The sequence below is a fragment of the Marmota marmota genome, unplaced genomic scaffold, assembly GCF_001458135.2.
Source record: "Marmota marmota marmota unplaced genomic scaffold, marMar, whole genome shotgun sequence".
NCBI lineage: Eukaryota > Metazoa > Chordata > Mammalia > Rodentia > Sciuridae > Marmota > Marmota marmota.
Genome location: NW_025999990.1, coordinates 6,664,171 through 6,687,201, shown reverse-complemented (window position 1 = coordinate 6,687,201; position 23,031 = coordinate 6,664,171). Strand labels below are relative to the sequence as shown.

General features: G+C 41.5%; 1 protein-coding gene across 1 annotated transcript; it reads left to right on the top strand.

Moving 5' to 3' along the window:
* Positions 1-1,484: 1,484 nt before the first annotated feature.
* On the top strand, positions 1,485-22,602 carry Serpinb11 (serpin family B member 11). Its single transcript, XM_015482228.2, has 8 exons — positions 1,485-1,644; positions 9,610-9,795; positions 11,267-11,326; positions 12,475-12,603; positions 13,909-14,026; positions 18,634-18,776; positions 19,415-19,570; positions 21,706-22,602. The coding sequence occupies exons 2-8, from the start codon at positions 9,628-9,630 to the stop codon at positions 22,108-22,110; spliced, it is 1,179 nt and encodes a 392-aa protein (XP_015337714.1). The 5' UTR covers positions 1,485-1,644; positions 9,610-9,627; the 3' UTR covers positions 22,111-22,602.
* Positions 22,603-23,031: the final 429 nt, after the last annotated feature.

The following is a 23,031-nucleotide window of genomic DNA, read 5'->3' as shown; positions in this document are numbered from 1 at the left end:
CCTTATGATCATGTTCCAAATACATGACCCGAATGTAAGACTCTGTCTATGGGTCTTCTTCCAAGGAATCCAGGTTAGGACCTTAGGGGAGGAGGAGTCAATGGGAGGGTAAACAGAGGCAAGAGTGCTGGGCCAACGTACACCCTCCCATCTGAAAGAAGTAAGTGCCTCTCCAATAGGCACAACAGTGACACGATCCTGACCAAGGACATAAAGAGTCTCTTTAATCAGCCTGATACTTACATAGAAAGAAAGTTAAGAAATTTATGTCTCTTCTTATGGGATTTCAGGAAAGATGAAAACAAAATCAGGAGGTAGAGGATCAGTTTTCAACAGAGGATTCTAACCTCCCCAACCACGGATGCCCCAGTGGGATTGGGGGATTGGCTCATGTCAGAAAATACTTCCTGGGGCTGGGGATGTGGCTCAAGCGGTAGTGCACTCACCTGGCATGCGTGCGGCCCGGGTTCGATCCTCAGCACCACATACAAACAAAGATGTTGTGTCCGCCGAAAAACTAAAAAATAAATATTAAAATTCTCTCTCTCTCTCTCTCTCTCTCTCTCTCTAAAAAAAAAAAAAAAGAAAAGAAAATACTTCCTCTCAACACAAAGAAGGGATTGGAAGGTGGTGAGCTACTTTGAGTTCCATGTGGTTGCTCATGTACAATTATTTTTATGAGAACCTGGGGGGTCATTAGGTCTTAGATCAAAGTTTCTGGTTCTTGTGTTTTGTAGAATGGTTGAGTTTTGACTGAGGGCAGATACATTGCATGCTGAGAAAGAAGAGAAAAATTTATGCCATATGGACTTTCTCTCATCACACATAGTGCAGTCGGCCCTCACAGCTTAAGGCTGGAGGTGGTGTCCTTCTGGGTCAGCTGGATTGTGGACAGACTGGCCAGGGGAAGTGGGGCTTTACTTCTGATGCTGCTTCTGCCTCTTGCACGCCCCAAAGAGTTCTCATGTGCAGCTCTCACCCCACCCCTCATCGGTAGTTTTTCTCCCCCAGTTCTGCAATCTCAGCCTGTGGGTAGTAGAGGCTTGTTCTTCCTGCCAAGGTTTTAAATGGAAACCACAGAATAACTCTGGGTTAAACACACTCTTGTGTTCTTTTTAATGGGACAGGATTTGCCTGCTGGGGGGTTGCCGAAGTGCCACATGTAAACATATATATGCTCCCAGGAGATCTTGGGATCAATGTGCCTCAGGCTGGGAAGCATCTGTCACAACTGAATCCTTCCTGTTGAGTAGCTTTGTGTCATGTACAGGGACACTGGCAATCCCTGGAATTCTGAGCATGGCATTGCCAACGTGATGTGCCGATGTGGTTCTCTTTAGAAAGAGCCTATTTTTCTTGCATCAGGGCTGGGTTTGTCAACGTTTCCCTATTAGTAAAGCAGAAAGAGGGTTAGAACTTCCAGCTTCTCCAGAGAGCCCAGCCATCCCTCACAGTGGCTCTCAGGGCCCTTGACAAGCACTTCCTGTTAGGGCTGGGCTTTGTGCCCAGCAGGTGGGGAGTTGAGTCACTAAGGACACAAATGGAAAGGGAGGGGCCAAAAAGTGAAGGCTTGCATTTCCTTGAGGGACACAGCTCCAGTCCAGCCTGCCAAGCTGTCCACTTCACCATCAGAAAGCAGCAAAGGTAAGGAGAAGTATTTCTGTCATTTATCCTGGTTGAGCTTATTGTCAAAGGGGAACCAATAAAAGCAAAGTAAGGCCCTTTGACATGTGAGCCAAATGAGGGGGAAGCTTATATTTTAATAAGTGTGGCTTTTGTTGATTCCTTTATGAATCCATGAACACATTGGAATATCCTTGATAATGTGCATTTTAAAATTTTTGAGGCAGGCTCACTTGATTTCAAATCTCTGATTTGTTGAGTAAAATGAAAATCCGTGGATATTTTCTAGTTAATAATAATCCTTATTTGAAACAGAGCTAGTCATGCATGGCTATGTTTGCTGTAGGATGAAGCCTCTCTTGGTTCCTTGAAGGATCTCATCTGCACTCAGTTGGCCTTATTAATCACCATGTGTTATAAAGAATTTCTTTATTTTGTTTGTTCTGTGTTTTTTTTTTCTTATGGCTATAACAGTAGTCTGTTAATATGTGTATTTTTGCACATGGACATAAAAGTCTGAGGGTTTATGTTTGAGTGATGTGGTGTGCATTTGGAAACTTCTATTATTTCTAAGACTGAGCAAAAATTTAGAAAGTTTGAAGGACAGAGAGTGAGAGAAAAGGATTTGCTCTGACTTCTGGGCACTAAAAAAGCTGTCACAAGACAAGAGTCCTGTGAATGGCTGCCTTCTGGGTTTTATGAGGCTGATGTCTTAGGAACATTTGGAGATGTTTCTCCCCTAGAACTAACCTAGACCTTCTGTCCCCAGCAGTCCTTCAGTGTCAGTATCACCTGATGAGATAGGTTCCCTTCCTCACATTTCCTGGAGAGCTGTGTCTCTTTTGGAAACCTCTCTTGTAACCCAGAAAGTCTCCAGCACCTTCCTTTCCCTATCTCTCTCCCATAGCAGCTTCCTGAGGTCACGTTCCTTTTGCTTGGCAGAGAATTTTCTTACCCCCAGAAGCAGACAAAAAGGTGCAAAGGAGTTTTCTATAATTCATTCCTTGTCTGGGAATTCAAGTTGAAGCTCACCAACTTTTAGGACACTCCCAGGTTTCTCTCCCCACCTGAGTGGGACCTTCTCAGGGGTCCATTCAACTCTGATAAAACTCCATGTGCCTTGGGACTTCTGTTTACTGTGGGGTTCCTCTTCCATGAAACTGACTAGGTAATACAGATCAGTCTAGAAGCTGTGGAATATTCAGAATGTTGATTTCTCTAACTGACATGGATTTGGGGGTGAATGTGAGAACACTGATAATTTCTTGGGAATATTTTCCCTGCCCTCAGGGAATGGTCAGTCCTGTGAGGAAGACCAATGTGTTCAATGAACCCAAATCTGCATGGTACATGTGAAGACAGTAAAGTCTAATGCATAAGCTCAGTGGAATATAAGGCTGATATTGGGACTCTGTGTGAAAGATTTCTTCTGCTAAAAGGTAGAATTTTGCAATATGAATAGGAACCATAGACGCCCTCCGTGCTACACTGATGACAGTTAAAACTCCATCTTGCCAATAAGCTTGCTAAATACCAAAGTTCACAGACTAATTCTAGTTATATATTTCCAATGATATTTTAGAAAAACTTGAACCTAAAATCTTCCCTTTTTTGTGAGCTGAACTCTTGAAGATTCGTAAGATCTGTGAAGTAAGGAAAAATAATAATATATTCATTAACTATAAAGTTAACCTATTAATGCTCTAAGTCTTACACAAAATTTCTTCATTTTTCTGGCAAGACACTGTCATTGATACAAAGGAATAGTAAACAGTGCAATAAAATCATCATTTTATCTCAAAGAACAACTTATCTTACTAGCATATGGCAGCAGGTGGGAGAAACATAGATTTGAGAACAGATGGACCCCTGTTGGGATCCTCACTCTTTGACCGCACATGACCCCTGCAAGCCCTTGCTGTCTTCTCTGCAGAACTGCAGAAACATGGCCCACCCCACAAGACTTAAGACTCCGAATGGTACACGTGTAGTACTTGGGCCATTGCAAACTGAGTGATTCAGTCGTTTCCTTTACAAAGAAATTCTTGAATAGGCGTGTACATGGGTGTGTATGAGGATGTTCATCACAGCACTCTTTGTGATGGTGTAAAGCAAGAGGCCATTTAGGTGTCTGTGCCTGGGAGTGGACAGACAGAAATGGGCAGGAAGCACAGGAAGGCAGTAGTCAGCAGTCACAAATTATGTTCCCAGAGTCACATGGACGCATCTTAAAACATAGTACTAAGTGAAAAACCATTTCACAGAAGCTCATTTATGAGAATTAAAAGGTAATAAATTAAGAAAATTGCTATTTTTTAAGAACACATATAATAAAAGGATATGATTTAAACAAAAGCAATGTCTATGGGGTGGAGGGGAAGGAGAATGAAGTAGGCCCAAGGCAATAATCTAAGGAGAGAATGGCCTTTGTAGTTCAATGATGGCTTGTGACAGAAGAAAGGAGTGAGATTACTAGAGCCTTCTGCACTTGCAGTTATAAAAAATATAGACAGCAGACAGACAGACTAAGAAAAGTGCTGGACATACCCTAGTATGTGTATGTCCAGCAGTACAGTAGTGTATTCCAAAGTCTAGTACTATATTCCAAAGCCTTTTCTTAGGTAATAACAGGGCTTCAATGACATGTGTGGACAAGCTCTTTTACAGTAATGCTATGACATAAATTTAAGAAAAATAAGTGTGCATTTACTTGTGTATTTGAACTTGCCTTCAAGAACATGATTCTACTAGCTAACCCCATTCATTGTGATGCAGAATATAGTATGAAGAGTGTCCAGCTTCGACAGTCTTCATTATTGGGTGAACATTCATTACCAAACTCACTAAACAAAGTCAAGGACACTGATATCATTATGCACATCACAGAGAACTATATTGAAATTAATTTGAATGACAGAATCCTGCTAAAAGAATAGAATTGCATTTTAGTGAAATAAGATTAGCAAAGTCCTCTGTTATACCTTTAAAACAAAACAAAAACAAAAACAAAAACCCAAAACATCAAGAGCAAAGAAAAGTATAATCCAGGTTTGGACTAGAATAACTGCTGGGCCCTATTATACTCTGCTTGGTAGTCTGACAACTGGAATGTGCAATATCCGCTCCTTAATGATAATTTTAGGGCAACCGGTTTTGATTACAGGGATGTGCGAGCATCATTTCTACCTTACACATGCCATGGGTCGTTATTTTGGAAGTCCAAAAGTGACACACTGTTTTTGGGGCTCACTCTGTCTGACACTGGATGCCCCTGCTCTCTTCTCCCTCCCCAGGTCTGAAGGCTGGGCTCTGTTAGCTGTTTTTGACAATCAGGGCACTGCAGCACTGTTTTGGTAAGAAGCATGCCACAAATACCTGAATCAGTGACAAGTTCACATTCCAGAGAACACACCTCCCGTGAGCTCAGCTCAGATTTGCACTGACCCAAGACAAGTTAGTACCTAGAATAGACATGCACAGGTGGGGACCAACACGGGTCATTTGTCATAACGTCCAAGGGAATGTAGGCCTAGACTCACGTTCTATAAAAGAGGGCAAAGCTGTAACCTAGAAGGTCAAAGGTAAAAGAGTGAGATATTTTCAGGTTCCTGGGAGACTAAATAAGAAAATATGTAGCTGACCAGGAAAGCGTGAATGTGGGGGAGGGCTCATTGGCCTTAGTGAAAGGTACCTAAAGAAATTCTTAAGATGAGTTGGGATGCTTCAGCTGCCAGTGCCAAGACACCCAACTAAAATGGTTTATTTAAAAACAAGGAAAAGCTTTCATGTGACGTGACAAGAAGTCCCAAGGTCGGGCAGAGCCCAGGTTGCTCATCATCCTGGATGATGTGTCATTGAGGACTCAAGGTTTTTCCATCTTTTCTCTCTGAGATGCTGGGCATCCTCTTGGCTGGCTATCTCATGGTAGCAAAACAGCTGCTACAATAGTAGTTGCATGTACATGACATGACTCTGAAAAGAGGGCAAAAGCTGGTGGGTCTCCTGTGGGTCTCCTTTTATCGGAGAGAAGGCTTTCCCAGAAGCCCTCCAGCAACTGTTGCAATAGTTTTTATTGGCAAAAAATTACAGCTCTTCTGAGTCCTAAACCAGTCACTGACCTGGGAGACAGATGTCTCAGTTGGGTTAGGCCAACCAAGGCTTGCTCCTGGGGGCCGAGGAGGGTGGAGCCTTCTCTGCAGGTGTGACCTTACAGAATCTGAAGGAAAGCAGGTTCTCAGCACAGAAGGAAAGTTTGAGGGGAGGGCTGAAGAGTGGACAATCCACATTTTTTTTAAAGCTGTCTAGGGAAGAATTTAAGGTATTTAGAAAGAAGAAATACCCATCCAAGGAAGGGAGGATGGGAGAGAATTCCAGTGGTGGCCTGCAGAGCAATTTGAGGGTGGGAGGTGGGGAGACTACTGAGAAGAGAACCCCAGGAAGTCATTCAGAAGGTCAGAGAGGAAGGGGAGGGGAGGGAGCATCCTGGACTGAACTTCTGGTCGGTCTGAACTTCTGCCTAGCTGCATGGGGGCCCGGCACACCATGAGTTGTCTGGTCTCTCCTAAATGGGGCTTGCTGAGCGCCCAAGGACTCGTCCTGCCTGCCTCCCGCCACCGTTTTGACTTCCCGTTTCATGTTTTTGTAACATAGCATTTTCTTGGGTGTCTGAGTCTCTGTTCACGCCTTTCCTTCTGTGGGGAGCTCTTTTCTGACATGCACACACCTGGGTGAGTCTGATTTCATTCTTCAAGAGGCAGCGGGCACCTCACCTGCTCCAGGTCTGTCCTACCTCTCAGGTTGCTCTGTGCCCCTGCCTCCTTCTCCCTCAGCATCACTGCGTAGCATCACATTGACCAGACTGAAATCCCCTCCTGTGCTTCTTTCACAGGTGCTTATCCTGTGGCTGCTCTGTGGCCAGCATTGGTCCAGGTGCTGGAAGAAAGCATAAGGGCAGGGCTGTGGCTGTGGCTCAGGGGCAGGGTGCTTGCCTAGCATGTGTGAGGCACTAGGCTCCATCCTCAGCACCGCTTAAAAGTAAACAAATAAAGGCATTCTGTCCATTTACAACTACAAAAGAAAAAAAAAAGCATAAGGGCAAAACCTAGTCCTTGCTCTAATAAAGATGACACCCTGGAGGAAGTGGGTCCAACAATAAATACATACATAGTCAGTCCAGTGACATGTGACATGTGCCAGAAGAAAATGAACATTGGGGCTCTGGTGGAGAGATGGTGGCTGCCTTCTCAAACTGAATGAATGATCAGGGATTCTTATTAATGAGAACATGTCACCCAGAAGGAATGGAAGGAGGTGACATGGCTCATGCAGGGTGAACTGGTGGGAGAATGGTAGGGAATGAGGTCTGGGAGGGAGCTGGGGCCAGCCTGGAGAGCCTTGCTTACCATGGTAACCATTTTGGTTTCTTCCCTGAGAGGAGGGAAAACACAGGGCTTTTGAGTAGGGAAGAGAATCTTTTAAAAATATCACTCTAGCTTTGCGCAGTGGCAGTATTGTAGCCAATGAGGTTTAAAAAATATCACTCTAGTTTCTGTAGAACATACCATGGAGAGGGTAAAGAGTGACGTAGGCAGCTGGGTGACTATTTCAGTACTCCAGGAGAGAGTGGAAGGTACCTTTGACCAGGGTGGTAACTGAAGAGTGTGAGAAGTGGGCAGAGGGTGGATATTCTTGAAGCTGAAGAAACAGGATATTTTCATAGATGGACTGTGAATGAGAAAACATTTAAGGGTGATTGTTGAGAGCCACAGCCAAAGGGGCCCCAGCAAACTTCCAGCTGATTGGCTCACAGAGGCCCCAGCAAACTTCCAGCTGATTGGCTCACCGTGGCCCCAGCAAACTTCCAGCTGCCAGCTGATTGGCTCCTCTGCCGTGATGCTCATTGGGCTGTTTCCCCGCCCTTTCAGACTACGGAGCTGTTCATTGGGGGATTCTTTTGGCTCCACCCACGTGGCCCAGCCAATCGGCCTCAAGAGCGGGAGGAGTGGGGCTTGAGAGGCTCTCCAGAAGCCGGTGGTGGCAGTTGGGCTCTGAGGGAATTCCTGAAGAGCTCCTGTGGTGTAGAGTGTGTTCTAAAAATAATGCCATAGTCTGGCTGGGCACAATTCACAAGCCACTTGTCAAGCAGAAATGAACTTTAGTTTTAGAACACACACTGTACCACAGGAGCACTTCAGGAATTCTCTCAGATCCCAACTGCCACCACCGGCTTCTGGGGAGCCTCTCAAGCCCCACTCCTCCCGCTCTTGAGGCCCATTGGCTGGGCCACGTGGGCGGAGCCAAAAGAATCCCTCAATGAGCAGCTTCGTGGTCTGAATGGGCAGGGAAACAGCCCAATGAGCATCACGGCAGAGGAGCCAATCAGCTGGCAGCTGGAAGTTTGCTAGGGCCCCTTCGGCTGTGGCTCTCAACAGGTGATCCCCAAGCTTTTTAGCCTGAACAAGTAGAGAAGTGAAGGTGCTATTTACCAGAGGAGAGGCTGGGGAGGGGGTGTTCATTTCCGCACCTTAGGTTTGAGAGACCTATTAGCCACAGAGCAGAGAGTTTGAATGTGTGGCTGGCTGGATGGTCTGGAATTCAGGGGCAGCATAAATGCAGGGGCTCAGAGCATATCAACCTCATGCAAGGCCCAGGGCTGGATGAGGTCAACTTGGATCTGAGCGTGAATGCAGGAGAGGCCCAAGATCTGAAGCCTGATCCATCATGCATGGAGGTTGAATGTGGAAGGAGGTCCTACAGAAGACAGAGGAGGCGGGGTGGGACCAGGAGAGAGGGTCAGCTGAAAGTCAGGGCCAGGAAGCACCAGGCTCCTGAACAACAAGACTTTCAGGGACAGAAATGATTTTTTTTTTTTTGAGAGAGAATTTTAATATTTATTTTTTTTAGTTATTGGCGGACACAACATCTTTGTTTGTGTGTGGTGCTGAGGATCAAACCCGGGCCGCATGCATGCCAGGCAAGCATGCTACCGCTTGAGCCACATCCCCAGCCCCCAGAAATGATTCTTGATCAATGTTATTTCTGTAACTCCCTACAATTAGCTCCATTAGTCTTGGTGTAGTGAATAGAATAAACTCTTCCTTCCCAGCATGCTCGGTTCCTAAGGTAACACATGTACCAGGTCATCTTTTCTATCTCAGCATTCCTCTTCATTCCTCAATTGCCACTAACATGGTCGTGAGCCCAGGATTGGGGCTCTGATCACCTTCCTATGGTGTGGCCCACTTTACAGTGTTGCTGCACTTTCTTGGAGGAGTACAGGGAGTGAGGTCTATCAAGGAAATAAAAACGTATGACTATCTCACAACGAATCCCACTATTATGTGCAACTATAATGGACCAGTGAAAGAAAATATGTGCAGAGAATTTTGCCTAACACTACATTATTATCAGATTATTTGTGCAAGCATGACTGAGACGGAGGCATTCCCCTCCTATGAGGTTGCAAAATTGTCAGTCTAGTGGGACAATATCTTGTTTGGCTGAGTTTGTTTAGTTAAAGAATTTTTCTGCACGAATTCCAGGCTGAGGTGTTTCCTAAAGCGTGGAAATCAAGCACAAAAGAATCCAATTCCCCATGCTCTTTTGCTCCAGAACAATCATAGATCATTTTTTTTTTTTTTGGTAAGAGTGAAAAGACTTATTCAAGTGTGAAGAATAGAAACAGAACTCTTGCAGGGACAAGTGGGGGCCATGGAGGGATTGCCCTACAGTTCATTCTTCCATGTTCACAAGAGATGGTTAGATAGTGTTGAACCGTTGGCTGGAGGATAGTAGATCTATTCATTAGAATCTAAAACGAAGTGAATTCCTCCTTGTAGCATTTGCTACTTTTTCAGAGGCTGTGACAGGATGTATACGTTTTCCTGAAGCCGTGAGATCAGACGCCTACATTCATGACATGTATAACCTGAACTCCGGGTATCATCAAGTGATGTTCTGAGATTGTTTTCTCCTTCCTGTTCTCAGGCAGAGCTTGGTGTCAGAATGGGCTCCCTCAGCACAGCAAACGTTGAATTTTGTCTTGATGTGTTCAAGGAGCTGAGCAGTAACAACGTAGGAGACAATGTCTTCTTTTCTCCACTGAGTCTGCTCTCTGCGCTAAGCATGCTCCTCCTTGGTGCCAGAGGGAACAGCGCAGACCAAATAGAAAAGGTAAGGAACGCGTGGGCAGTTTCCCCTGAGCCTCGCACTGTCCACGTGTCCCCTCCCTCCCTGTCCCCTCTGCTCCACCATATGACTTCTATCTTTATGCAGAGAGAACTGCCAAAACATACTTGGGCAGATCATGTTCTTAAAAAGGGAAAATGGCTTATGTAACAGGATACACTGTCATGCAAATAGTGTGATCCATGCATCAGATGGTCTCTTCCTTATTGTCAGGGGTGCCTTTAGTCAGCTTTGTGTCACCATGACCAAAATACCCGACAAGAACAGCTTAGAGGAGGACACGTTTATTGTGGGCTTGTGGTTTCAGAGTTTCAGTCCATAATCAGCTGACTCCAGCTGTGGGCCTGAGGTGGGGTAGAAGATCACTGCAGAAGAGCTCAGCACAGGGAAGTGGCTCAGCTCAGGGCAGCCAGGAAGCAGAGAGAGAAGGAGGCACCAGGACAAAATATAAACCCCAAAGGCACGCCCCCAGTGACCTGCTTCCTCTAGTCACACCCTACCTGCCTACAGTTACCACCCAAGTCAGCAGTCCCTTCTAATTATTAATCCACCAAATGGATTAATCCACTAATATAGGTTACACTCTCATTTCACCTCTGAATATTCCTGCGTGGCTTAACCCGTGAGCTTTTGGGGAAAACCTCATATCCCAACACAAGTGGTGTCACAAATAAGTCTCTGTGGTTTACTCTAGGAATTCCTACTTTCAGTGATTTAAGTGTGATAGAGAACATATGTACTTTTCTTATAGAGGAAAACATACTTTTCTTAGAGAAGTTTAAACAATTTGGTGAAACTTACTGCATTTTAGAAATTAGTAAGTTTTAAAAAATATTCGTTACTACATTTCTTCATCACAACTCCATGTAACAGTTAGGCAGTGATATCCCCATTTTACAGACAGGGAAACAGACTTGGAGGGAATGGTAACTTTTTAGGTTTCATAGGCTAATAATGGTGATTTCCATATATATATATAATTTCTGTAAAGTACCTAGAGAAGAATATCACTTAATAACTCTTAAGACACTTGCCTATTTTACTGTTGTCCTCTTATCTTACTATTGTCTGTTCTGGGAAAATGCAATGCTTTGCCTTGCCCCAGATGGGCACCATCCTAGTTAAATGAGCCAAGAAGAATAGGAGAGGGAAGATGAGACTAGCGCCTAAGAGCTCAGTCCCTGGAGCCTCATGGACAGTGGTCTGGAGCAATGCCTTGACCTTTTGACCTCAGTTTCCCCAGTATAAAATGGGGACAGTATAATCTACTCATAAAGTTGTTAGGAGGGTTAAATAACATATGTAAAGACGACCCAGGACTTCAGATGAGACATGGCATCCTTAAAATCTGGCTGTCACTATCAGTCTTGCTCTGAAGTGAAAGAACAAATACAGCTCTCAACTTTCGTGGACTCTTTTACTTTTGATACTGATTGATCCCGTTTTCCTTTTCCAGGTGCTTCACTACAATCATATTGCAGAATTCTTGAAATCAGAGTTCAGGGACTCAGCTGAGGTATGATGATGTCATTGCTGAGCTGTCAACTGCACCCTCACATCAGAGCCCCAGAGAGGCTAGTCCAGGGCTGGAGAGCAGCACTGTCTCCTTGGTCCCTCCTTCACTGTTTCTGATAACCACTTCAGCCTATTTAACACAATGATAATGACAGTGATGACATTACTGTTATTAGTAATAACACTGTTATTACTAATGATATTAGTAATATTAGTCAAAGCCCCCAGATTTGACGATTGCCTTCATTCTCACATGCTTCTGTTCTGTGCTTCTTGTTGAGTCTGCCAGCCTTATCTATGCAGGGTTAGAATTTTTCTGCTACTAAGGAAATTGAGAAAGGACCCTGATGCTTTGCCATGTAACTACAGACTGGGCCTGAGGTTGTCCCACCCACATGCTTTGGGACAATGGTCCTTAGTTCTTTCTAATAGGAACATCGGTTTTGACATCAAAATTATATAGGAGTCCCACATGAAAGTAGTTATTTGGTACTGCTTGAGAATATACATAAATGCATATAGATTCACTGAAAACTTGCTTCAGATTACCCAACTTATTATCAGGAGACCAAAGCCATGGCTTGGGACTCATTGCTTCAGGGAATATAGGCCTCAACCCTGCAGGTCAGTGAGTTCTTAGCCACCTTTCAAATCATCAAAGCTGTAAGCTTATCAGAATTCCATCACTGAGGGACAAATGAGGGTGTTGGAACTGTCCAGTAAAGGACCAAAGTGTTTCATTACGAAGCACATAGAAAATTGAGACCACAAAAAGAGTGTGGCAGAGAAGAAAATTGAGTCTATAAGTTTAATGTCAGTGACAAAACTTGGATTATGTCTCTGAACATATCACTAAGATCTCTTTATTCATGGAAACTCCAACTTTTGAATTAAACCATTAGAGCCAACTAGTGCATACAATTCTCCACACAGTCTGCAAATAAAGTCACAGTTTGGTGAGACTGTGGTGCTAAAGGAGACTTAAAAAAATTAAAAAAAAATTAAAAAACCACTTTAAACCTTGTATTCCCTGCCCTGTTCATCAGAGGCAGACACCTTGCTCTCCAGGTACTGTTTTCATGTTATTTATGACACTCCAATGGCAAGAAATCAAGCCACTTGACAAATCACTCTGTTTATTTCTATCAGTGCAGTCAAGCGGGAAGGCCGCATTCCGAGTTTGGACTCCTCCTCTCTCAAATCAACCAGTCGGGCACTAACTACACCCTCAGCATTGCCAACCGACTCTATGGGACAAAGGCAATGGAATTCCATGAGGTGAGCCCATCTGGAATCCTCTGAATTTCATACAATGAAATCTATAAAGGATTATTTTTAAAAAAGGCATGTGGCATTTAACTGTAAGAGATTGAATTTGAGCTGACCTAGGGTTATAGAGACATGATTTTATCAAAACTCTCATTAAAGTTGTGAAACATCAAATAAAAATTCTTTACCACTGAAAAATCTCTAAAGCTGTCCAAGAACCAAGGTAAGAGATGAAACAAAACAGTATGGCTCCAGAATGCCAGCATAGAGGGGGTTTTGGAGTGGGGAGTCAGTTAAGGAAAGGCTAGTGTCTATGCAGAGGCTGTATTCTTGGACAGTATGTTACAGGTGAACAAAATAGTGAATGCCTTCAGATATTGTTCATGACATTTTCCGTAAGTTTCTAAAATGTCAATTGTCTACTTTAGATATTATTAATTTTATATAGGATGATTTGTGAAGAAATTCATACACACACGCATGCACACACACATGCACACACGCACGCACCCTGTGCGAAGCCTTCTGGTAGATCTCAGATAAGGAAGTCATGTGACCACTCTGGTTATTGATTTTCTCATCTATAATATGACAGCAGTCACATAATCACTCCTGTTTTTTCACTTTGAAGCAATAAGTGGAGGGATGGTGTGAGATGCAATGTCATTTTTTGTTTTGAGTGTTTTCGAACCAAGAAAGCTGATGATATGACAGAAGCAACAACAAGACATTTCTGAACATTTTTTTGGGGAAAGGTTTTGGATTTTTTTAAAGTGTATTTGTTTTATTAAAAGTAAGTACCAGGACTGGGGTTGTGGCTTAGTGGTAGAGCACTCTCCTAGCATGTGTGAGGCCCTGGGTTTGATCCTCAGCACCGCATAAAAATATATAAATAAAATAAACATATTGTATCCAACTACAACTTAAAAATAAATATTAAAAAAATAACTAAGTACCAGCCAGGTGTAGTGGCACAGGCCTGTACTCTCAGCTATCTGGAAGCCCGAGGCAGGAGGATTGAAAGTTTGAGGCCAGCCCGGGCAACTTAGTGAGATCCTGTTTCAAAACAAACAAACAAATAAGTAAGTAAATAAATAAGGGTCCAGGATATAACTTAGTAGAAGAGTGCCCCTGAGTTTCAATCCCCAGTACTACCCCCAAATAAATAAATAATAAAATAAAAAGAAGCACATATGGATTTTGCTTTCTTTCAAACTTGTATCCGCGAACTGCCTTCATCTCTGTTGGGACTTTTGAATGTGTTTATTTTCTTTGTCCTTTTTTCCTGTCATTGGGCTGTACTTTCTTTTTTAGCAATATTTAAGCTGTTCTGAGAAGCTGTACCAAGCCGGCCTACAGACTGTTGATTTTGAACAGTCCACAGAAGAAGCGAGAAACACCATTAATGCTTGGGTTGAAAATAAAACTAATGGTAAGGATGAGTCACATACGTGTCCACAGACTTTATCTGTGCTGTGTTGATACACTTCCTGGGTCAGCGTGCTAACAGGGAGGCTGAGCGGGTCCAGGACCGGAGAGACAGATCAGCAATGAAGCACCGGGGCCATGTTCAAAGGACTCCTGACAATCATCTGCCCCATGGCTCTGAGAATGAGAGTGAATGTCACCTCCACTTTAGAGAAATGGTTTAAATTCTGCAGTTTATTTATTTAAAATCAATATTTAAATATTTAAAATCAAATCTCCCTTTTGCAATTTAAAAACCTCTACCTATTGTTAAATATTACTTTAAATTTAAAGTGGCACATTACATATTTGATGCAAAGATTTGTTCATTTTTTCTATTTAAAATATTTAAATATTGAAACCAATCTTCTGGGTAGCTGAGATTACAGGCCTGTGCCATCACACCTGGCTTGTGCCAGAGATTGATTAATATTTAAATAATTAAATATTATTAACTAAATAATAATAATTATTTAATTAAATACTATTTTTTATTAACTAAAATAATTAAATAAATTAACTAACTAAATATTAGCTAAGGAAAGACTTAAGGATACACAAAGGTAGTGAGAATATATAACGCACCCTTGCTCACCATCCCTCAACTGACCGCTGATCACCAGTGAGCAGCCTTGCTGCTCTGTACTGTCATCCTGTTCCCTCCACTTCTTTCATATGATTTTGGAGTAAATCCCAGAAGTCACTATTTTTTCTATACTTATATTAATTTTTTTCTCTAAAAAATGTAGACTTTAATATGACTACAACACTATTATCAAATCTGCAAAACTGAAAATAATCGTTTAATATTAATAGATATTTGAGACCAGCCTCAGTAACTTAATGAGGCCCTCGGCAACTCAATGAGGCATCAGCAACTTACTGAGACACTGTCTGAAAATAAAAAATGCAATGGGTTGGAAATATGGCTGAGTGGTAAAGTGACCCTGGGTTAAATCCCCAGTACCAAAAAATCAAAAACCAAAAAACAAAAATTCTCCCACACACTTATAGAGAAGTAAACTACTGTATGTATGCTATTTGATAAATTCTCACAAAGTAAACACACCCATTGCCACACCAGGTCAGGAAAATAAAACATTAGCTACTAGGAAGGGCACTGCCAAGAACACTGCAGGTCCCCTCCCAAAAGTCAACCCCGCTTCCTCCCTGTGTTGACTTCTCCCATTTCTATTACACAGAAGTTCTGCCTGTTTTTACAGTTCATGCAGTTGGGACCACAAATATGTGTTTAGTTGTTTTAGTCAATATTTAGCTTGTGATTCTATGCTGCATGCCTTATTAATATTCATCAATGTGTATTTTATCCTCTGAATATCCCAAGTATATTTATTCATCCTGCTGTTAATGAACATTTGGGATACTTTTAGTTTGAATAATTATAGTTATAGTTATATTAGCAATTATAAGTAGCACCCCTAAATGAATTTTGGTATATATCTTTTTGTATGCGTATGTATACAGTGTGGTTGGGTACACACCTTGAAATGAAATTGCCGTTTGTGAGGTAAGAACACACTTGATTTTAGTTAGTGCCAAGCATTTTTATTAATTAGTTGCATCAATTTACTTGCGTAAGCAATAAATGGGAATTTTATTTGTTACTGGTCCATGCCCAAACTTAGCATTATTAGTCATATTAATTTTAGCCACTCTATTTATTTTTATATTAATTTGTATTTCTCTTATGAATTATATGGTCAAACACTTTTTAATTTGCTTTACATTTTCTTTTGTGAAGTGCTACTATATCATGTACAGATGATTTGCCTACTTTTTTTCCTTATAAAATTTTAAGAGTTCCTTACACATACAGAATACATATGTTGTGAGTGACTTCCAGCATTTTGTACTTATCTTTTCTAATGATGCTTCAGATGAATGGAATTCCTAATTTCAAAGGAATAAAATGTATCAATCTTTTCCTTTACAATTGGTGCCCTTGGGTTCTGTTAAAGAAATCTTTGCTTACTCCTAGTTCATGAAAATATTTTCATATTACAACTTCCAGATGCTTTATGGTAGTTTAACTGTATTTAAGGTTCATTTAAAAAATCATTCCCCTCTACATGGACATCTAATTAGCATAGCACTATTTGTTAAGAAGAAAATTCTTTCCTGATTGCACTACAACGTAAGCTTCATCACAAATTAGAGGTCCATGTGAGTTTGCTCCTGGTCTCTATTGTTACGTTTGTCCATGTGCTTATTCTCATGACCATGCCATGATTGTGGCAGCTCTGTAATGAGTCCTCAGGGCTGGACGGGGAAGTTCTCCGGCCCTGCAGGTCCTCTTCTAGGGCTGCCTCTGCTAAACTCTATCCTTTGCATTTTAAAATTAGCTTGTCATCTTTTATCCTCTATACCACTTGGAATTTTAATAGAAATCACCTTGAATCTATAGAGTTGGGGAGAAAAGATATCTTTTTTCAGCCTCCAACCTATGACCATGACACTTACCTCTATGTATCTAACTAAGTTCTTTTTAATTTCTTTCAGTAACATTTTGCATTTCTCTATCTTGCAATCTTGTGCCTCCTTTGATAAACTGCTTCTAAATATTTGAGAAGTTTGTTGAACTTTAGCTCAGGTCAATTATTATTTGAAGTGTTATTCTTTTAATAAGAAGTTATATTTAGATACTATAATCTGGGTATGAGTGTTCATTGCTAATGATTTGGTCAGACTTTCTAAGTGAACATAACTAAGGAGTATTCACTTTTTTATAAAAATGAAACATCATCTCTTACATGTGTTATTTATTATAATTCAGATTCATGGGATTTTTACTTTAAATAAATCCCCCCTTGTATACCCATTTCTCTTATCTCATGTCAAAAATACCATTTTATAAAGTCACTAATATTTTTGCACACTCTCTTCATCCCACAATACACACAGTTTCCAAATGACAGTACTAATCAAAACAAACAAAAAGCAATAGCTTAAGATTAAAAAAATTCAGTTCTTTTTGTCCTTGAGTTTAATACCCCTAAAGGTGTGTAGTGGAATTACCTGTTGAAATAATCCTCTATGTGGTTATGCCATTGACTCATGATACTATTAGTTCCTGAAGTCTTGAAAGTTAGGCAATCCCTGATGTGAGAAGAAATTGAATCTGAATAATAAATTAAAATTAGGATCAAATGAAACCAGATTAATTAAAATAAATTAAAATTAGGATCAAATGACACCAGATTACTGTTAGAGCTATATTTACTTGTGGAGAGCATGTCAGCAACATAAAATTCTTCTCTGTGCTTAGGGCCATGCTTTCCAACATATATGTATCCCATTTCATCTCTTAATAGTGAAGAGCTCTCAACAATACCTTCTTTGTTGATGGACTCACAGATCTTATTCACCTTTTGTAATAGGTGACCAGATTAAAATATGTATCTATCCAGTTTTTCTTATTAAGTTAGAAAATGTTTATACATTTTTCGATCCTTTAATTTACTTAGCACATAGTGCAAAATGTGTTTTATCTCATGTACCCACTCTGATCTGCTGATAGTGGCTGCTCAGGAACCCTGAATTGAGAAAGAACCTGAGCAAAAGTCTATCATTGAAATGCTAACTTCAGGACAGTAGGGGTATTTTTCTGTTTAGTTTAGTGTCATAGCCTTGGTTTGGTTTTAGTGTATAGAATAGTGCTTGGCACATGCAAATCAGTTAAAACTTGTTTAGAATGAAGTGAATAAGGTTCTCTGCCATGGGTATGCATTAGGGAGCTAAATGTGGATTTATTTAGAATATTATTGCTATCATGCATTCATATGTTTGTTTATCCAGTCATTCAGAAATACATTTTGAGCATTTCAGTTTAGATATTTTTATCATATGCTAGTTATTGTGTTAGGCCCAGAAGTTTAATGCAAATTAAAGTCTTTGTCACTTAGATTCTTAGGTTCTTAGATATGTCTATGTTTCCTACTGTATGATAGATTGTATTCCAGAAAGGTTTCATAGATTGCAATGCACTGAAATTCCCCAAGATGGCATCACGTTCAATTTTGATCAGTATATTTCCAAAGCAAGCAATTCCTGATATCTTTTTATAAGTTCTCGATTTTCAAATATGCATTTATTTCAAACGCTGTTGTATATTTGTGATATACTAATTCTAGTACATTGTAAGAATAAGTGATTCTTTTTAAATACTTAACTGTTTGCATGTAGTGAGGTTCTGGTAAATATAAAGGATGCTAAATAGTAAAAACAAGCCACAATACATTATTAAAGAATTTTCTGAGTAAGCAGTAATATATAATAATGCATTGGATATAACTAGACACAGGAAAAACTGACCCATCATTGAGATACTAACTACTCCATGGACACTATCTTTTGATTAGAAATAGCAAAACCTTCAGTATTCATTAAAATAAACTTCCTTTGACAGGAGTCTATGGCCAGATGAAAAAGTTCTGCTGCTATCTCAAGTGTACAATAAGCTTAAGTAATAGATGCACATTTCTTGTAACTATTCAACTTTATTATCAGCAAGTTCAAATCCAAATACAATTATCTTTTTTCTTTCGCTACAAGGAAAAATTAAAAACCTCTTTGGAAAGGGCTCAATTGACCCTTCCTCTGTAATGGTCCTGGTGAGCGCCATATATTTCAAAGGACAATGGCAAAATAAATTTCAGGAAAGAGAGACTGTTAAAACCCCCTTTCAGCTAAGTGAGGTAAGTGTTTCATTTTCAGACTGATGGCAAATTTTGGAGAATGTGATATCATTTAAGGTCAACTGAGAAAGATTTAGTGAACATACTGGGCTAAGTTTCTGTCACTGCTTTTTCTATAAACTTTTATGTTTTCCTTGTTAAGTGACAATACCTTTCTCATGGGGTACCTAACAAGCGTTTAGACACTGAGAGTCCCTGGAATGGAAGACACCTATTAATTTCCTAATATTCTATTTGGGCATTCTTTGAACATACCGAGATTACTTTCTCTAACAGCACAATAAAATTACCTGTGCTGTTTTTCTTCTAGAGAATCCCTCTAACTGGATTAAAAAAGAAATTGACATTATGATTTCATTTTCCCAGATTAGTAGAAACTGGGTTGATTTTCAGTAGACTCGAGTCATCTATGGGCATTAGAACTACTCATCTCTAACTATGACTTATTTTAAAATAAAAATAATCAAATAAACTGTGCACATAAAAGTAATAAAAGGATATACCTAGTGTTTACACGCCAATCCTGCCTTTGAAGTGTTAATGTAGATATATTCATGATACATAAGGAAAGCAGCATACATACATACCTATTCACATATGTAACTGTACTTTCTAGTTACAATCTTTTCTCTTAATAGGATAAAAGTGTCATTGTGGAAATGATGTATCAAACTGGAACATTTAAGTTGGCCTCCATCAAGAAGCCACAGATGCAGGTCCTTGAGCTGCCCTATGCCGGCAACAAACTGAGCATGATCATCCTGCTTCCAGTGGGTACAGCTAACCTAGAACAGGTAACACACAAGAGCACCTGCCTGCAGCTAGAGCAAGAGCGCCCCCACACACACCCTCCTGCACTCACCCTGTATCGCATGATGCTTTACAGCCAGTCACTGATTCATAATCTGGGCTCAGCCTGATCACCCCAGGAGCTTTGACAGGAAGGGTGCAATGACCTTAATCCTCGGGTAGGACAAGCTATTCTTAAGTAAAAAGGTACATGGGGCAGAGTGACACACTGTACAAATACACACACATATGAATCTTTTGACACTTGGGAGACGTGATGTTTTCAGTCCACAGAAATCCAATTAAGCTGTCTTACTACCGGGGAAATTACTACAGTATTTCTAATTCAATTATAGGATCCTGTTTTTAACATTCCTTGTTTTGTGGGGAAATGAGTGCTATCGCCTTAAAGAAGAGGTCATGGTGGTGGTAGGAGTTTGGGTCCAACCCTTGTCCCTAGCTGCAGCCAAAGGTGTCCTGCACAGGGGGGCCTTGGAATGACCACACCTCCTCCCCCAATCTGACTGGGACAGTTCCTTAGGAAGACAGGTGAAGCTTTGGGGGCCTGCAGAAGCTCATGGTCAGTCAGCGAGTGTGGGCTTGAGGTAAAAGCAGGTGGGGGCAGAGGGCAGGGAGGGTTCCCGAAACACATGGGCTGGGGTGTGTGCTTTCAGTTTGAGAAGTGAGACATGAGACAGGCACAAGTCCACAGGGGACAGTCGTGAGACAAACACAAATGTGGCTCTGGGAACAGGTGGACCTACAGGTGTGGCCAATTCAGAAAGAAACAGAATCCAGGGCCTGTGGTCAGCTGGGATGGAAGATATTTGGAGACACATAGCAGTTTGGAAGCAGTTTAGATTCTGCAGAAAGTCCTGTGGGAGTAGAAAGGGTCTAAATTAGAATAGGGAGCTCAGAGAAGGTTTCTGGAGGATAATCTCAGGGTGGGCCTTGCCAGATGAGCAGAAGATGAACAGGCAAGGTAAGGGGACCCAGCGTGCTCCAGGCAGAGCAGAGAACATGAGCAAATGCCTTAGAAGTGTGAGGGTTTGCCAGGCTGGGTGTTGTACACCTGTAATCCCAGTGCCTCAGGAGGCTGAAGTAGGAGGATCACAAGTTCAAAGCCAGCCTCAGCAACTTAACAAGGCCCTAAGTAACTTTGTGAGACCCTTTTTCAAAATAAAAATATATAAAAAGGGGCTGGGGATGAGGCTTAGTGTTTAATTGCTTCTGGGTTCAATCCCCAGTACCCCCTAATGCCCACCCCACCCGAGAAAAAAGTGTGAGGGTTTTTGTCATGAGATCATGGTAACTTGGATTAAGGCAGAAAAAGAAAAAGTAAAGGGATACTTCAGGATAAAAACTACCTGTACTTTATGAAAGATTTTATATGATTAGGGCAGGAAGTGATGAAAATGCTTTGAACTCTTGACTAGGAAAATGGGATGTGACACTTTGGTAGCTTGGCCCTGAAGGAGGGCTGGCTAGAGGGTCTCAAGTGCCCAAGGGGAGACATTCCAAGGGTCGACAGAAAATGATGAAACTGGATAGAGAATGAGAAGTCAGGGTTGCTGAGTCTTCTTCTGGAAGCCTGAGCAGATGTGGAAGGTGAAGTGGTTGGTAGTCGCATGAAGGGTGTCAGGTTAGCACCTGAGTTCAGTTTCAGGAGCATCCCAACAAAAAATGAGGGACAGGAGGAGATGAAAGCTGTCCCAGTGGAACAAGAACAAAGGGACCTGGCATCTTAAAAGCCAAATGAAAACCAAGTTCCTAACGAGGGGTGTGATCAACTACTTCCCATATGCAGACTGAGAAGAAGTGGTTGAACTCATCCAGGAAGCAGACACACAGGGACTTCAGGAACAACCCAGAGAGAACTCTAGGTGAAGCCTAATGCCCAGGGGATCGGGGGTGCACACGGGAAACTGCACGATGAAATACAGACCGGAGGTAGACCAAAGGGAAGTGAGGTTAAACGCAAGACTGTTTCTGGAGAGGCAGCACATGAGCATGCTTTCCAGGTAGAGAAGAAAGCAATGAAATCGAACCATTCCTATTGAGAATTTATTTTAAAAAAATGTATTTAATGGAAAGCCTGCATGTTTGGCTCAGGTGGGCTCATCTGTGCTTTTTCTCTCAGATAGAAAAGGAGCTGAATGGCAGGACGTTCCAGGAGTGGACCAGCTCTGCTAACATGATGGAAAGAGACGTGGAAGTTCACATCCCCCGATTCAAGCTCGAAATCAAGTATGAGCTGAACTCCCTGCTCAAATCCCTAGGGATGACCAACATCTTCAACCAGGCCAAAGCTGATCTCTCTGGGATGTCACCAGACAGACGCCTCTACTTATCCAAAGTCATCCACAAGTCCTACGTGGATGTCAACGAAGAGGGCACGGAGGCAGCGGCAGCCTCTGGGGAAAGCATTGCTGTGAAAAGACTCCCCATCCGAGATCAGTTTGTGGCAAATCGTCCCTTCCTGTTCTTCATAAAGGAAGTTTGTACCAATATGATTCTCTTCGGGGGCAAGCTTGCCTCTCCATAAATAGAGGGGCTGGATGAGGCTCAGGGACACAGAGGAGGTGTCGGGGCAAACAGGTGACTGTATCTGCACCTCACATTCCTCTGTGCCTCAGTTTGCTGTTCTGTAAAATAGGTCTAGGATCTTTTCTAGCTCATTCCTGAGTTGGCGAAACTAAGGCTGTGGTCACCATGGAAGAAAAAACGTTTACACAAAAGTTTTCTGGCTTTTTTTTTTTTGTTGTTGTTGTTTTGAATCTTTGGAGCCTTGTGTGAGTACTACCCAGGTGACATGATCAGTCAATGAGAAAACAGTTAAAAGCTTAGATTCTCTTGACTTGTTTATACTGGTAAGATTGTGAATAAGTGACTGCTCTGCCTTTAGAAAAATAGTTTAAGGGCTTCTACTTTGGATGGATTTTTAAATGTTATAATTTTCCTTGCTGTTTAAAGATAACATTGTAAGTTTCAGTTCAGAATTCTGTATTGACCATAATAAATGCATGAAATGCCTTAAGCTCTTTGAAGACTTACAAGCAGCAATTAAATAACTTATAAAGGGAGATTGTGAATAAGACCAACTCTAAGTTGGAATTTTTTGCCAAATCATTGTTAGGTACCAAATTGGATGACATAGTTCTTCCTTTGAAAAAGTCATCCCATGAGTAAGAATTCAGAAGAGCAAAAGACAGATACCAATCAGGTAGTCTGACTTTGGAGAAAGCCTCCACATTTTGTGCCCAAGATAACATGGAGCAAGGATCAGATGATAACAGCTGAAATACACTCACAGGGTTTAATGTGGAACAGTGGGAGACAAGAAGCTCTAGTGACCCATGTAGAAAAGATGACACTGGATTCTTGGCATCTGCTTTTCACCTTAAACATCCTGAAGAGACGGTGATGAAGTCTGCCAGGGAATGCTGAGTCCTCCTGGGTGGCATCT